Source organism: Narcine bancroftii, chromosome 4 (genome assembly GCF_036971445.1).
Source record: "Narcine bancroftii isolate sNarBan1 chromosome 4, sNarBan1.hap1, whole genome shotgun sequence".
Lineage (NCBI taxonomy): Eukaryota > Metazoa > Chordata > Chondrichthyes > Torpediniformes > Narcinidae > Narcine > Narcine bancroftii.
The window spans coordinates 249,605,896-249,619,928 of record NC_091472.1 but is presented as its reverse complement, the minus strand read 5'-3'; the positions used below and the strand labels follow the sequence as shown (position 1 = coordinate 249,619,928).

At 39.7% G+C, this 14,033-nt stretch overlaps 1 protein-coding gene across 6 annotated transcripts in view; it reads left to right on the top strand.

The window, feature by feature from the left end:
• mfsd6b (major facilitator superfamily domain containing 6b) overlaps positions 1–7,533 on the top strand; it is a 63,910-nt gene extending 56,377 nt beyond the window's left edge. For all 6 annotated transcript variants that reach the window (XM_069934659.1, XM_069934663.1, XM_069934662.1 and 3 more), the window contains one exon: positions 7,215–7,533. In XM_069934659.1, coding sequence (XP_069790760.1) covers positions 7,215–7,493 — 279 coding nt within the window. In that variant the 3' untranslated portion in view covers positions 7,494–7,533. The remainder of the gene's footprint in view (positions 1–7,214) is intronic.
• The last annotated feature ends 6,500 nt before the right edge of the window (positions 7,534–14,033 follow it).

Here is a 14,033-nt window from a genome sequence, read left to right as displayed (position 1 = left end):
AGGCTCATAGTGCCTTGAAAGTGGCATCACAGTTGGATAGAGTTGTTAAAAGAGTTTTGACACATTGGCCTTAATCAGTCAAAATACTGAGTTTGGAGGTTGAGAGGTCTGTTGCAGTTGTGAAAGATATTGCTGAGGCTACATTTTGAGAATTGTGTTCAGTTTTAGTCACCATGCTGCAGGAAAGGTGTCAAGCTGGAGATGGTGCAGAGAAGATTTAAGAAGATGTTGCCAGGACTTGGAGGCCGAGCTATTGAGAGAGGTTAAGCAGGCTAGGGGGTTTATTTCTTGGAGTGCAGGAAGTGTACAAAGCCATGAGAGGAATAGATCGGGTGAACACAGTCTTTTGCCCAGAGTAGGTGAACCAATAATCAGAGGATATAGGTTCAAGGGGGAGGAGGTGGTTAAGGCAAGTACTGTATTGTTTGAGAAATATTTGGACAGTTTCATGGATAAGAAATTTGGAAGGATATGATCCAGGCACATGTGGGTGGAACATTTGGCTGGTTGGGATGAAGGGTCTGTTTCCAAACTGTATGACTCTACTAAGAATTCTACTAAGTCTGGAGTTTAGAAGGCAGCAAGATCTCACTGAAGTAAACACTTCTGAAAGGGCGCACCAGATTGAATAAAGGAAGATATTTCTCCCATCTGGTGATTCTACAATGAGAAAGTCACAAGCATTAGTGTGTCAGCCATCCTCCCACTGCCCTTTCTTTTAATTCGGATGCTTGCTTGCCTTTTACTCACACATCTTGAAGAAGGGCTCAGGCCAGGAATGTTGGTTATATATCTTTACCTCCGATGGATGCTGTGAGACCTGCTGAGTTCCTCCCACATTTCTGTGTTTATGCAGCCATCTATTAGATGAGGAGGAATTTGTTCATTAGAAACATGTGCATCTTTAGAATTCTCTGTCCCTGAAGCTGCTGCTGGGCTAAATTTGAAGCCTAGGTCTATCTATTTTTGAATGTGTGGAGAAAGGGATACAAGATGAATCCAGGAAGAGACTTGATGTGGAAGACAAGTTAAGTGAGAAAATTTGCAGATGCTGGGGTCAGGTTTAATAAACAATCGCAATGGAAAAACTCAGCAATTCACGCAGCAAGACGACCTGTCGAAGGTAAACATTAGTTACCATCTACTTCCTATGGATGCTCCGTGAGCTGCTGAGTTTCTCCAACACACTTGCATATTGTAGAACCATAGAATATTACAGCACAGAAACAGGCCCCTTCTCGTCTGCGCCAAACCATTTTTTTTTGCCTAGTCCATCTGACCTGCACCGTGACTGCAGCCCTCCATACCCCTCATATCCACGTACCTGTCCATATTCTTCAAACTTGAGCCCACATTCACCACTTCCGCTGACAACTTGTTCCACACTCCCACCACTCTGTGTGAAGAAGTTCCCCCTAAACTTTCCCCCTTTCACTCTTAACCCATGTCCTCTGGCTTGTATCTCACCTCCCCTCAGTGTAAAAAGCCTATCTACATTTACTCTGTCTATTCCCCCTCATAAATTTAAATATCTCTATCAAATCTCCCCTCATTCTTCAGTGCACCAGGGAATAAAGTCCTAACCTGTTTAACCTTTCCCTGTAACTCAGTAACTGAAGTCCAGGCAACATCCTAGTCAATCTTCTCTGCACTCTTTCTGCCTTATTGATATCTTTCCTGTAGCTAGGTGACCAAAACTGTACACAATACTTGTTTTATGCATCTTTACCATAACATCCCAACTCCTGTAATCAATACTTTGATTTATGAAGGCCAATATGCCAAAAGCTCTTTTTACAACCCTATCCACCTATGACACCACTTTCAGGGAATTATGTATCTGTATTCCCAGATTCCTCTGTTCTACCACACTCCTCAGTGCCCTACCATTTACCATGTACATGATACTAATGCTTGGTTTGTCTTTCCAAAATGCAACACCTCACACTTGTCTGTATTAAATTCCATCTGTCATTTTTTCAGCTCATTTTTCCAGCTGGTCCATATCCATTTGCAAGCTTTGAAAATCATCTTCGCTGTCCATAGCCCTCCAATCCTAGTGTCATCTGCAAACATGCTGATCCAATTTACATTATCATCCCGATCATTGATATAGATGACAAAACAACAATGGTCCCAGCACCAATCCCTGAGGCACACCACTAGTCACAGGCCTCCAGTCTGAGAAGCAACCATCCACCACCACTCTCTGGCTTTTCCCATCCAGCCATTGTTGAATCCACCTCACTACTTCACCAGGATAACCTAGCGTCTGAACCTTCTGACTAACCTCCCACGTGGGACCTTGACAAATGCCTTTCTAAAGTCCATGTAGACCACATCCTCAGCCTTTCCTTTGTCAACTTTCCTGATAACATCCTGTGAAAACTCTACAAGATTGGTTAAATGCAACCTACCATGTACAAAGCCATGTTGACTATCCCTAATCAGTTTATGGCTATCCAAATAATTATATATCTGATCTCTTAGAACACCTTCCCTAAATTTACCTACTACTGACATCAGGCTCACCGGCCTATAATTTCCAGAGTTACCTTTAGAGCCTTTTTTAAACAATGGAACAACGAGAGCTACCCTCCAATACTCCGGCACCACATCCGTGATTAAGGATGTTTTAAATATTTTTGCCAGAGCCACTGCAATTTCTACCCTAGGCTCCCTCAAGTTCCGATGGAATATCTTGTCAGTTCCTGGGAATTTATCCACCCTTATTGTACTTCTTCCTCTTTAATCTTGATAGGTTCCGTGACCTCAATGCTGGTTTTCCTGATTTCTCATGACTGTTTCCTGTGTGAATACTGATGAAAAAAAATCTTCCCCATCTCTTTTGGCTTTGTACAAAGCTGACTACTCTGATCTTCAAGGAGACCAATTTTGTCCCTTACTATCCTTTTGCTCTTAATATACCTGTAGAAACCATTAGGATTTTCCTTCACATTGTCTGCCAATTAAAGCAACCTCATGTCTTCTTTAAGCCTTCCTAAGTTCTTCTTTGAGGTTTTTCTTGCATTTTTATACTCCTCAAGTACCTTATTAGTTCCACGTTGCCTATGCCTGCTATACACTCCTCCTCTTCCGAATCCAATCCCCACTATCCCTCAAACCAAGGTTCCCTATGCCTGCTAACCTTGCCTGAAAATAACATCCCAATCCACACATTCTAGATCCTTTCTCATTTCCTCAAAATTGGCCTTTGTCCAATTTAGAATCTGAACCTGATGCCAAGACCTATCCTCCATAATTAACTGGACCCAAAATATTCCCCTAGACATACTTCTGTCTGTCAATTGTCTTGTCTTGCTCCAATGTAGGAGATCTAGTATTGCATTCTCTCTAGTTGAGACCTTGACATTGATTTAGAAAACTTTCCTGAACACATTTGACAAACTCCAGGCCATTCAGACCTTTTACAATGTGGTCCCAGTCAATATGTGGAAAATTAAAATCTACTGTCAGAACCATATTTTTTCCTGCAGCTGTCTACTATCTCTATAGATTTTCCCCTCCAATTCTTGTTGATTATTGGGTGGTCTATAATACAACCCCATGAGTGTGGTCATACCTTTTCTGATCCTCAGCTCCACCCATATGGCCTCAGTAGATAAGCCCTTTGGTCTGCCGTGCCTGTGATATTTTCCCTGACGAGCAATGCCACTCCTCCCCCTTTCATCCCCACCATTCTATCGTGTCTGAAGCAATGGAAACCCAGAACATTGAGCTGCCAGTCCTGCCCCTCTTGCAACCAAGTTTCACTAATGGCCACAATATCATAATTCTGTGTTCCAATTCATGCTCTAAGCCTGTCTGCCTTTTCTACAATGCACCTTGCATTGAAATAGATGTACTTTAGAAAATTTCCACCACGTACAATCCATTGACTTCTAATGTTACATGCAATTTTCACATCATATTTTCCCTCCTCTATCTCCTTTGACACTCTGGTTCCCATCCTCCAGTTCAGATGCCAACCGTCCCATTGGAAAAGGTCCCACCTTCCCTGGAAGAGAGTCGAATGAAGCAGAAACCCAAAGCCCTCCCTCCTGCACCATGTCTTTAATTACGTGTTAAGCTGCATTATTCTCTTTTTTTCTAACCTCACTAGCAGATGGAACAGGTAGCAATCCTCAGATCACTACCCTGAAGGTCCTGACCTCTCCTTGCAGGACCTCCACATCCTTCCTACCCACATAATTGGTCCGTATATGGACCACGACATCTGGCTGCTTACCCTCCCTCCTGAGAAAGCCGTAAACTTGATCTGAGATATCTTGGACTCTGGCACCAGGGATGCAATATACCATCTGGGATATAGGATCTCTTCCACAGAACCTCTTATCTGTTTCCCCCCCCCAAACAGTGGAATCCCCTATCACTACAGCTCACTTCTTCTCCTCCCTTCCCTGAGCCACAGGACCAGACTCCATGCCAGAGACCTGAATTCCACAACTTATCCTTGGTAGGTCATTCCAACCCACCAGTATCCAAAATGGTATAATTGTTATTGAGGGGAACAGTCACAGGGGTGCCTTGCACTGCCTGCCTATTCCCTTTCCTCTCCCGACTGTCACCCTCCTCCTACCTCCTAGGTGTGATAGTGTCCTTGTAACTCCTGTATCAACCTGTCTGCCTCTTGAATGATCTGGTGTTCATCCAACTCCAGCTTCAATTCCTTCTCAGAAGCTGCAGATGGATGGACTCTTCACAGATGAAGATGCCAGGTTTACTATTGGCTTTCCTGATGACCCACATACTGCAAGTGGAATTTTCCCCTGCCTTGGCTGCCATTCCCACTGTCTATGACTAGAGAAACAAAATATATATCTAAAACCTGCCCTTACCTGCTGAATCACTGTTGTTCCTTGAAAAGGCTGTCCCTGTCCTTTTTTGTAATATTTTATCATTTTAAATATATTTAACAATCAACAGTCATACCAATAAACATCAAGAGAAACCCTCCTCCATCCCTGCCCTCTATATTTATTATTAAACAGAAAGAACGAAGAAAAAGAAAAAAAAATCCTATTGTCTGTGTGAACTGTAGAACATATGGAGACATGATAATACCAAGTGTTAAAATTTTTAGAGGTCTACTGGCTAGCCAGTAATGATTGTAACCTTGTATTGGCACCAGTGAGGCGTAAATAAGGCTGCCAGGTTTTTAAGAAGGTGTATATCCCTTCCTGAGATTGTATGTGACTTTTTCAACTGGGATGCAGCTATTCATCTCTGACCACCGATCCATGAGTAGATGGAAGCCAGACTTCCATGTTACTGCTATACACTTCCTGGCCACACCTAAAGTAATTTCTGTGAATTTGAGAATTAGCTAGTGATTTACCAAATGTAGTAAAGTTCCCCAAGAAGACACAGCTCTGGGACTACTGGGAAGGTGACCCATGATCTTAGTTAGGGTGTCACAGAGATCATACCAGAAGGGACTCACCTTCGCGCAAAGCCAGGTAGAATGTAAAAATGGATCAGCCTCTTTACCACATTTAAAACACATAATTCAGGTTTATATTGGTGTAATTTCTGTGGGGTGAGGTATAGTTGATGGAGAAAATTATAGTGGACCAATCTATACCTAGCATTGATAGTAGACAGCAAACTTACCTGACAGATCTGACCAGAGTTGTTCATCAATTGTGTCTAAGTCTGTCTCCCATCTCACTCTAGATTTAGGCAGACTTGGTTTTGGGCACTCACTCATTAATTTAAAAAAAATTCTAGAAATAAACTTGTACATAAACTCCTTCATGGAGTAGGTTCTCCTTATCATTGAGTCCCAGTAGAGTCATTTCAGGACCCAAATTGGCCCTAAGGAAGGATTGTAACTGAAGATGACAAAAAAAATCTAATTGGACAAGTCATATTTCTTCGCTGCTCAAGTGAGATGAAAAGTTCTTTTTCATAACAATATTGTTGTATCCCCTTATGATACCAGGTTTTTAAAAAGGGTTGGCCCTTTCTTACCTCAACACCTACTGTCCCTCGCCCCTTACCTGTTCTCTCCGATGCCTGTTGAGCCAAAGCCTTACCACTCTGACTCAGCCCACTCTGACGACGACAGCTCCTTCATCAAAGTTGTCTTTTATTGAGTGGAGCACCAATGCAGTCATGGGACAAACTGCAAACCCTAGAGAGCAGTGGTCAGGATTGAACTTTGGGTTGTTGGAGATAAGGAACCAACTCGGTAGCTGTGCTACCAAGGGACACTTCTAAAGGAAAAAATATAATCAACGTAATACCATCTACCACTCGGCTGCTTGCGCCATGAAATTGCCTTTCCAAGTTTCATTTACTCACCCTAAAATGGCAGCACAAATCCCATCTGATCAATCCATTTTTGTATCTGTTCTTATAATGATCACGTCCTGTGGCAAACCAATCAGGAACACAAGAAGAGCATCTCTTGTTGGAGAACACTACTTGTCAGATTAGATAGAACACATTACAGTGCACTCGAGTTCACTGCAGAAGTCCATCAGCTTTCATAAATTTCAACACAATGACCAGATTTGTCAATGTTCAAACAACTTTTCACAGTTGTTCTGAGATAGCTTTACATTTTGCTAACACCTGTTTCAATTCATTGTTGGATGTGAAAACAGCGAATAAATTGGTCTGCAGACATAAAGGATAATGAATAATCATGATGGAAAATGCATTAAACACTGATGTATATGCAACCCTTTTTACTGATGTGTGTTTTGGGGAATTCAGAAAACAAATCAGGTGACTCAGTCTAAACCCAGTAGGGATTTTTACGCACACACCCTTTTGTGGGAGTAGTCATATCAATTCAATTTTTAATTGCAGAGCCAACAAAAAAAAAATTCATGACTCATTTGTGAAGCTTTAGCTAAGAATTAAAGTGAATGTACACTCAGCCACTTTGGCAACGTCACCACAATAAGGCCTTCACTTCCACAGCAGATGGCAATGCAGTAGCTCCCTCATTATACCCTCTAAATCACAGAGTAGGAGACTCTAAGAGGGAGCTACTTAAGTGTAAATACTTGACTTTCATATTGGAAGAGGGTGTGATGTATCTAATTGCATTTTAAACACTAGCCATTTCACAAACTGTAATAGCTAAATCTGTTATATCAATGGCAAAGATAATTTCCTATTTATCTGAATTTTGAAATTGCCAGCTATGATTTACATTTGTGACTTTATTTTCATTGCAGGAGGCGAATGACAACCCAGTACCTCCAGACCCTTGGCCATTTGGAGTCTCAATGCAGCCTGAACCTTCATCTGCTTGTAACAAGCAAACAAAAACAGATGTTCCCATTTCTACCTCTAATTTGGACGAGCAGGTCAGCAAAAACCCAGAGGATAGAATCAACCAACCCGAATTGCCTAAAAATGTTATCCCCCTGCCAGGAGATGAAAACCCAAATGTGGATCCAGCTTCACTGGACCATACAAGCTTGCAACCAAATCAGAAAGTCATTTCTTCGTGATTAAACTTAAGAATATCAAAGCACTTGAATTGTTTAAAAACTATGTATTTGGTTTTCACTGTTAAACTTTCTAAAAAAAAATTAGAGGAAAAATTTTCAAGAATGCATTGTTCCACAATATGCCCACTCAACTCAGTACCAACAGCAAATAATGTAAATTTCTACCAGAATTTTTTTTTAAATCTATAGCAGAAATAAGTGCCAGTTCATGTATGAAGAACATATCCTGATTTGAAAGCCCATTTGTCTGAAATGCTCAATCTTTAAACCCTGCATTGAGATGTTCAAATGGAACTTGTATTCATTCTGGCTTAAGCATGCATTGAACGCTCAAACTAAGACGCCATTACAATGGGCAAATACATTCTAGCAGGAAGCAAATTACAACAGAGAACCATTTTTTAGATATTACATTCAGCCACAGTGAATTTTAAAAACTGGGTCTTGGATGAATGACCTGTGACACTGGTAAATGCAGGGCTCAGTTTTGATATTTGAGAACAATTTGGACAGGTATATGGTTGAGAGGGTTATGGAGGGATGTGACCTGGGTGCAAGTCAGTGGGACTAGGCAAAATAATAGTTTGGCACCAACCAGAAGGGCCCGTTTCTGTGCTGTAGTGTTCCTTTAGAGCAGGGAAATTGCTTGCTATTCACAGTATTGTGTTCAGATCATTAAAATGATTCTGGTTGGATGCTGGATAAATGAGGTCATTTTCTTTCAACAAGTTGTTGCACTAGATAATATTGGTTTTTTTAACTTGAACAGCATCCATAAGAATTGGGAGAGCACATCTTCAAATTACTGTTGGTGTGACACTGAACAGGTTAGCTACGATTTTTCTCTGGTTTCAGCACTGGCCCAGTTTTCGCTTAAAATGTGCAATATAATGCTTCAATTTTTGTGGTGTCCAATTCTGGGCCCCTGGGTTAAAATATTTTGATGAAAATTACCTCTAAGTTTCAGTGGCATACTTGGGTTTACAATTTTCTCTGAGAATTAATGAAGAACCCACAATACATTTCTCGTGGAGATACTTGCATTTAAGAGTTGACCAAAACAAAACTGTCAAAACCAAAGATTCTTCCCTCATCCGGAAACCCACAAATATTTACAGGTTAAAAGTTTCAAGAGAGCTGTTTATTCTTGGGGACAAAAAAAAAGAGAAAATAGTGGCCTGGATTTTGGAGTAAGCAGAACACCGGCAGTCATTGCTGTTTGAAAGAATTTGCCAACAAAGAACTATCTAAAAAGAGTATTGACATCTGTTGCCACCAGTAAAGGGATCCTTGGTATCCAGAATATTGATCTATTGAGTTAGTCTAGCCCAATCATGTTAAAAGAATTCTCAGGAGGCAAATGTTGTGCTAAACTTTTTTTTTAAAAATTCAGTACTGTAAAACATTATGAAGCAGAAGTTAAATGTTATAAATACACTTTATTAAAAATAAACTACAAAATTTAAGATTTGATCTTAATTACAAATGCAATTTATAACATTAATTTTTGTATGAAGAAGCTCAGTAAAGCAGTAACTGTGGGTATTGATGATTTCATTACATTCCTTGCTACAAAGCATATTTTTGGAGAATTTTATAGCAAGATAAGTTTGTAAACACTTAAAATCTTCATCAATTAAGCCAATTTCCATGATTACACTGCTTTCTGGTGAGATGGGGGTGAAATGATGTGTTAAAAATTTTTACAATGCATGGATACTGAATACTGATAGTTTTCCTATTATTATCAGCCCACAAAATCCAGGCTATTAATAGTTATAAATTATCCAGAGATTTACTCAATAACATGCACTCAAAGATCTCAATATCTGCATCCGCTTGGTTATGATAACTAAAAATCATGATTTTTTTGTGGGCAAAGATCTCGGGACACAATTTCATCATAAATTGGCTGTGTATTGCTAAAAGGGAGGTAGATACAAGTTTCAAAATAACTTGAGAACACTAAGTCAGAGTATAAACAGTATAGTCTTGGTGGAGGGGGATAGGGTGTAGGGAGATTCATAATGAAGGAAACTGAAGTAAAAGATAGGGAATTTGATTACAAAGGAACTCAAACTTAACATTTGATAGCTGGTAGTTATTCAAGGTTTAAGAAAGTTATGGTAGTTCTGGAAACCCTGAGGTATAATTTATTTTTAAAACTGAACAATTTTATGTGCCTCCTTCCTGTCAATAAATTCACTTCAGATTACAGCAAAAAATTGAATCTGAATATTTGAATTGTCAACAATGCAGATCAACTCATTTTTGCTCAGCTGTAGGTAGGGTGTTGCATTTGTATAGTCTGTATATACTTGGTGCCTTCACATGGCCATCAGAGTATGTGTAAAAAAAAACAATTTTGTAGTGGTGTATTGTGTGTTATTTTGGGGATTGTTTCTGTAGCATTATAAACTTATTGAATTGTCCAGCAATTGTACTAGTGCTGAGAAAGCTATATTTAATTTTATTAATAAAAAGAATTTGTGATTGCATTTCAGATTGAAAATTTGTGTTCGCTCATTGACTGCATGGGTTTTCCCCGGGTACTCTGGTTTCCTCCCACCCTTCAAAATGTACAGGGTTGATAAGTTAATTGGGCAGCACAGCCTTATGGGCCACAAGGGCCTGTTACCGTGCTGTATGTCTAAACTTTAAAAAAAATCCTTGAGTTGACAAATTCTAGCCCATTGAAATCGAAGAGCAATGTTGCATTGGTAACAGTATTTTTTTAGTCTGTCCACACGAGGGGGCTGTTGCTTCATGACAATACCAGCTCTCCCAATGATATAATTAGAATGAACATGCTTGGCTACCTTCTCACTGTTTCACAAACACAATTTATTACATATTGGATCACGAATAATATACTTTATATATGGAAACTACTCATATTAACAGCATTGCTTAATTTACAGATTTAATTAAACTTAATTATAATTTTCTTGAAAGTTCAGTTCCTTGTAAAGAATGTGGCACAATTAAAATAAATATTCAAAAATGACAGCTTAGTTTCACTAAGTCTAACTTTGCGTGATGAGTAGTGGCCGGTAGGAGAATACCAGCCCTCTCCAGAAACGAAGGAAAAAAGTGAAGAAAAAGGAAAGCCCTAGACACACAAATCTCAACAAATAAAAAATAAAGGTGAGGAGAAAATGGCACCTAAGAAAGAAAAGCCAAAAACAATGGGAAGAAAGACGCCGGAAGAGAAAGGTGAAGGCCTTACCTGCACGAAAAAGCAGGGACCCGCCGTGGAAATAGGAGCCCACTCCCCGAGGTTAGTGGAGACCCCGCAGGGTCGCGACCCACCGACCGCGGGACTGCAAAAATGGCTCACGGAGCCAAACCGGTGCGCAACTGTGCATGACGAGAACACCAACGGGAGGGGGGACCAGCTGTGGAGTAAAACTCCACAGCACGAACAGCTGAGAAAGGCCTGACAGCAGCGCTCCCAGCTGGAAAATGAAGAAAGCAACGGGTTACGGGAGGGGTGAGAAAGAAAAAAGGAAACTAGAGACACAACAGATAACCAGCTCAGAAGAGGACCAAGATCAAGAAACCATGGAAAAAAAACCCAACAAACTGAGACAAACAGCTCAACAAGAAAGTCAGAAGAGACACTGATACAAGGAAGGGAAATAGAAGACAAATCCAAGAGCAGACACAGAAGAAGAAGAACACCAAGCTCTGCATAGAGGAATAGGAGGTAAAATGAATGGACAGTACATAGATTTTTTTTTAAAACTACAGCATGCTGTTGTGCAGAGGGACTTGGGAGTGCTTGTGCATGAATCGCAAAAGGTTAGGTTGCAGGTGCAGCAGGTTATTAAGAGGGAAAATGGAATGTTGGCCTTCATCGCTAGAGGAATTGAATTCAGGAGTAGGGAGGTAATGTTGCAACTGTATAAGGTACTGGTGAGACCACACCTGGAGTACTGTGTCCAGTTCTGGTCTCCATATTTGAGAAAGGATATACTGGCTTTGGAGACGGTCCAGAGGAGGTTTACTAGGTTGATCCCTGGGATGAAGGGGTTGACTTATGATGAAAGATTAAATCGTCTAGGATTGTATTCGCTCGAGTTCAATAGAATGAGAGGATATCTTATAGAAACATAGGATTATGAAGGGTATGGATAGGATAGATGTAGGAAGGTCTTTTGAGCTGGCCAGGGAAACTAAAACGAGAGGACACAGTCTCAAGATTTGGGGGAGTAGATTTAGGACAGAAATGAGGAAAAATAGTTTTTCCCAGATAGTGAATGTTTGGAATTCTCTAACCAGGGAAGTGGTTGAGGCTGCCTCATTAAACATATTTAAAATTCGGTTAGATTAATTTTTACATGATCAAGCAATTAGAGGATATGGGGAGAAGGCAGGTAGCTGGAGTTAGGTCATAAATTAGATCAGCCATGATCGTATTGAATGGTGGAGCAGGCTCGATGGGCCATTTTTGGCCTACTCCTGTTCCTACTTACTATGTTCCTAAGAACAAATGAAAGCATTAAAAGAATGGCTAATACTAGAATTTAGTGAAATGAAAAGTACAGAAGAAAAAGTGAGTAGAATAGAGCTGGTCATAATAGATGTAGGGAAAAGATTAGAAAATGTGGAAGAATGTGTAATGGCGGTAGAAATGGAAGTGAACGACTTACAAAGAAAATTGGAAGAAAGTGACAAAAAAGTTAAAGAAACCAGGATGGATATAATGGAAAACTATAGTAGGCAAAACAATATAAAGATAGTGGGCCTTAAGGATGCTGAAGAAGGCAAAGATATGAAAGAATTTATAGAAGAATGGATCCCAAAAGTCCTGGGAATGCCAGAAATACAGGAAGGAATGGAAATAGAAAGGGCACACAGAACATTAGCCCCAAAAACCACAGTCACAACAAAAACCAAGATCCGATTTAGTAAAAGTTCTGAGATACATGACAAGAGAAAATATATTGGAGAAGGCAATGAATAAAATGAGAGAAGACAAAAAAGCACTGGAATACAAAAGTCCAAAAAATTTTTTCTACCTAGACACAAGTTTTGAGCTCCTAAAATATGGAAGAAAGGCTATAAATTTATGTTAAGATATCCAGCGGTGCTTAAAATAGTTATCCTGGGGCAGCAAAGCAGACGGTTCTTGGATCTGGAGAAAGCACGAGAATTTGCAGAACACCTGCAAGACAGAAAGAGAGATGAAGAGATGTAACAAGAACAAAGAACGATAACAAACTACATATAAAGTAAAAATAATGTATAAGTAAGAACTAAAAGAGGGAAGAAAAGGGAAGTAAGGGAGAAGGGGGAAAAAAAGAGGAGGGGGTTAAAAAATTTAAAATAAATAATAACTAAATAATGAAAAAGAAGAAAAGAGGGGGAGCTTTGTTGTAATGTGAAGATAAAAGTCTTTTCTGGAGTGGGTTGGGTGGGAGAGAATAACAGTCACTGCAAAATCAGTTGACACTTGCAAACGGTTTTGCAGTCTGAATGGAGAGGGGAGTTGTGGTTGCCCGGCAAGGGACAAGGAGCGGGACACTTGGGGTTAAGGGAATTTTAGATGTGGGAATGGTTGAAATATTTTATGTTTTAGAAGTGTTGTCATACAGTGCGTTCAAAAAAAGAAAACTGAGAAATGGAAATGGGGAAAAGTGGTGGTGATGAAGCAGAAATGAGAGGTAAACAAAGTATGAGATGGCCATGTTGAACTATATGATTATAAATATTAATGGAATACATAACCAAATCAAAAGGAAGAGGCTATTAAATTTACTAAAAAAAGAAAAAAATAGATATAGCATTCGTGCAGGAAATGCATCTAACTGAAGTGGAACATAAGAAATTAAGGAGAGACTGGGTAGGACATGTAACGGCAGCATCATATAACTCAAAAGCCAGAGGAGTAGCTATATTCATCAAAAAAAATGTACCAATCAAAATAGAGGAGGAAATAATAGATCCAGCAAGGAGATACATAATATTAAAATGTCAAATATATTCAGAGCTCTGGAATTTGGACAATATATATATATACACCTAATGAAGAGGATTGAAAGTTTATGCAAGATATTTTTTTGAAGATTGTTGATACGCAGGGGAATATATTGATAGGAGGGGATTTTAACCTTAATTTGGATTCAAAGATGGATAAAACTGGACAAAATACTAGCAGAAAGAACAAAATATCCAAATTTATGGTTAAATCAATGCAGATATGAAACCAATTTTTTAAAACGTCATCTAAATTTGTATTAGTCTGCCTTGAGGTGAGGCCTTGATTTGAATTTCACACGTGAAAAGCCAAAAGGAGAAAACAGTGGTCTGAAAAAGAAGCTCAGAATGCGAGATGGAGTATGTGGATATTCCATGGACTTTCGGTAACACTGCACCACTTACCCCATAAGTAGCAGGATTGAGAATGGGTTGAACAAAAAGCACCAAGAGGGAATAAGCACTTGTTTTTTTTTTCCCCCCACAGATTTGTAAACTGTGACTAGCTGATTAGTGCTTGGCCCCATTTGGCTGATGGGTCCAAAGTTTTCCAGTTAG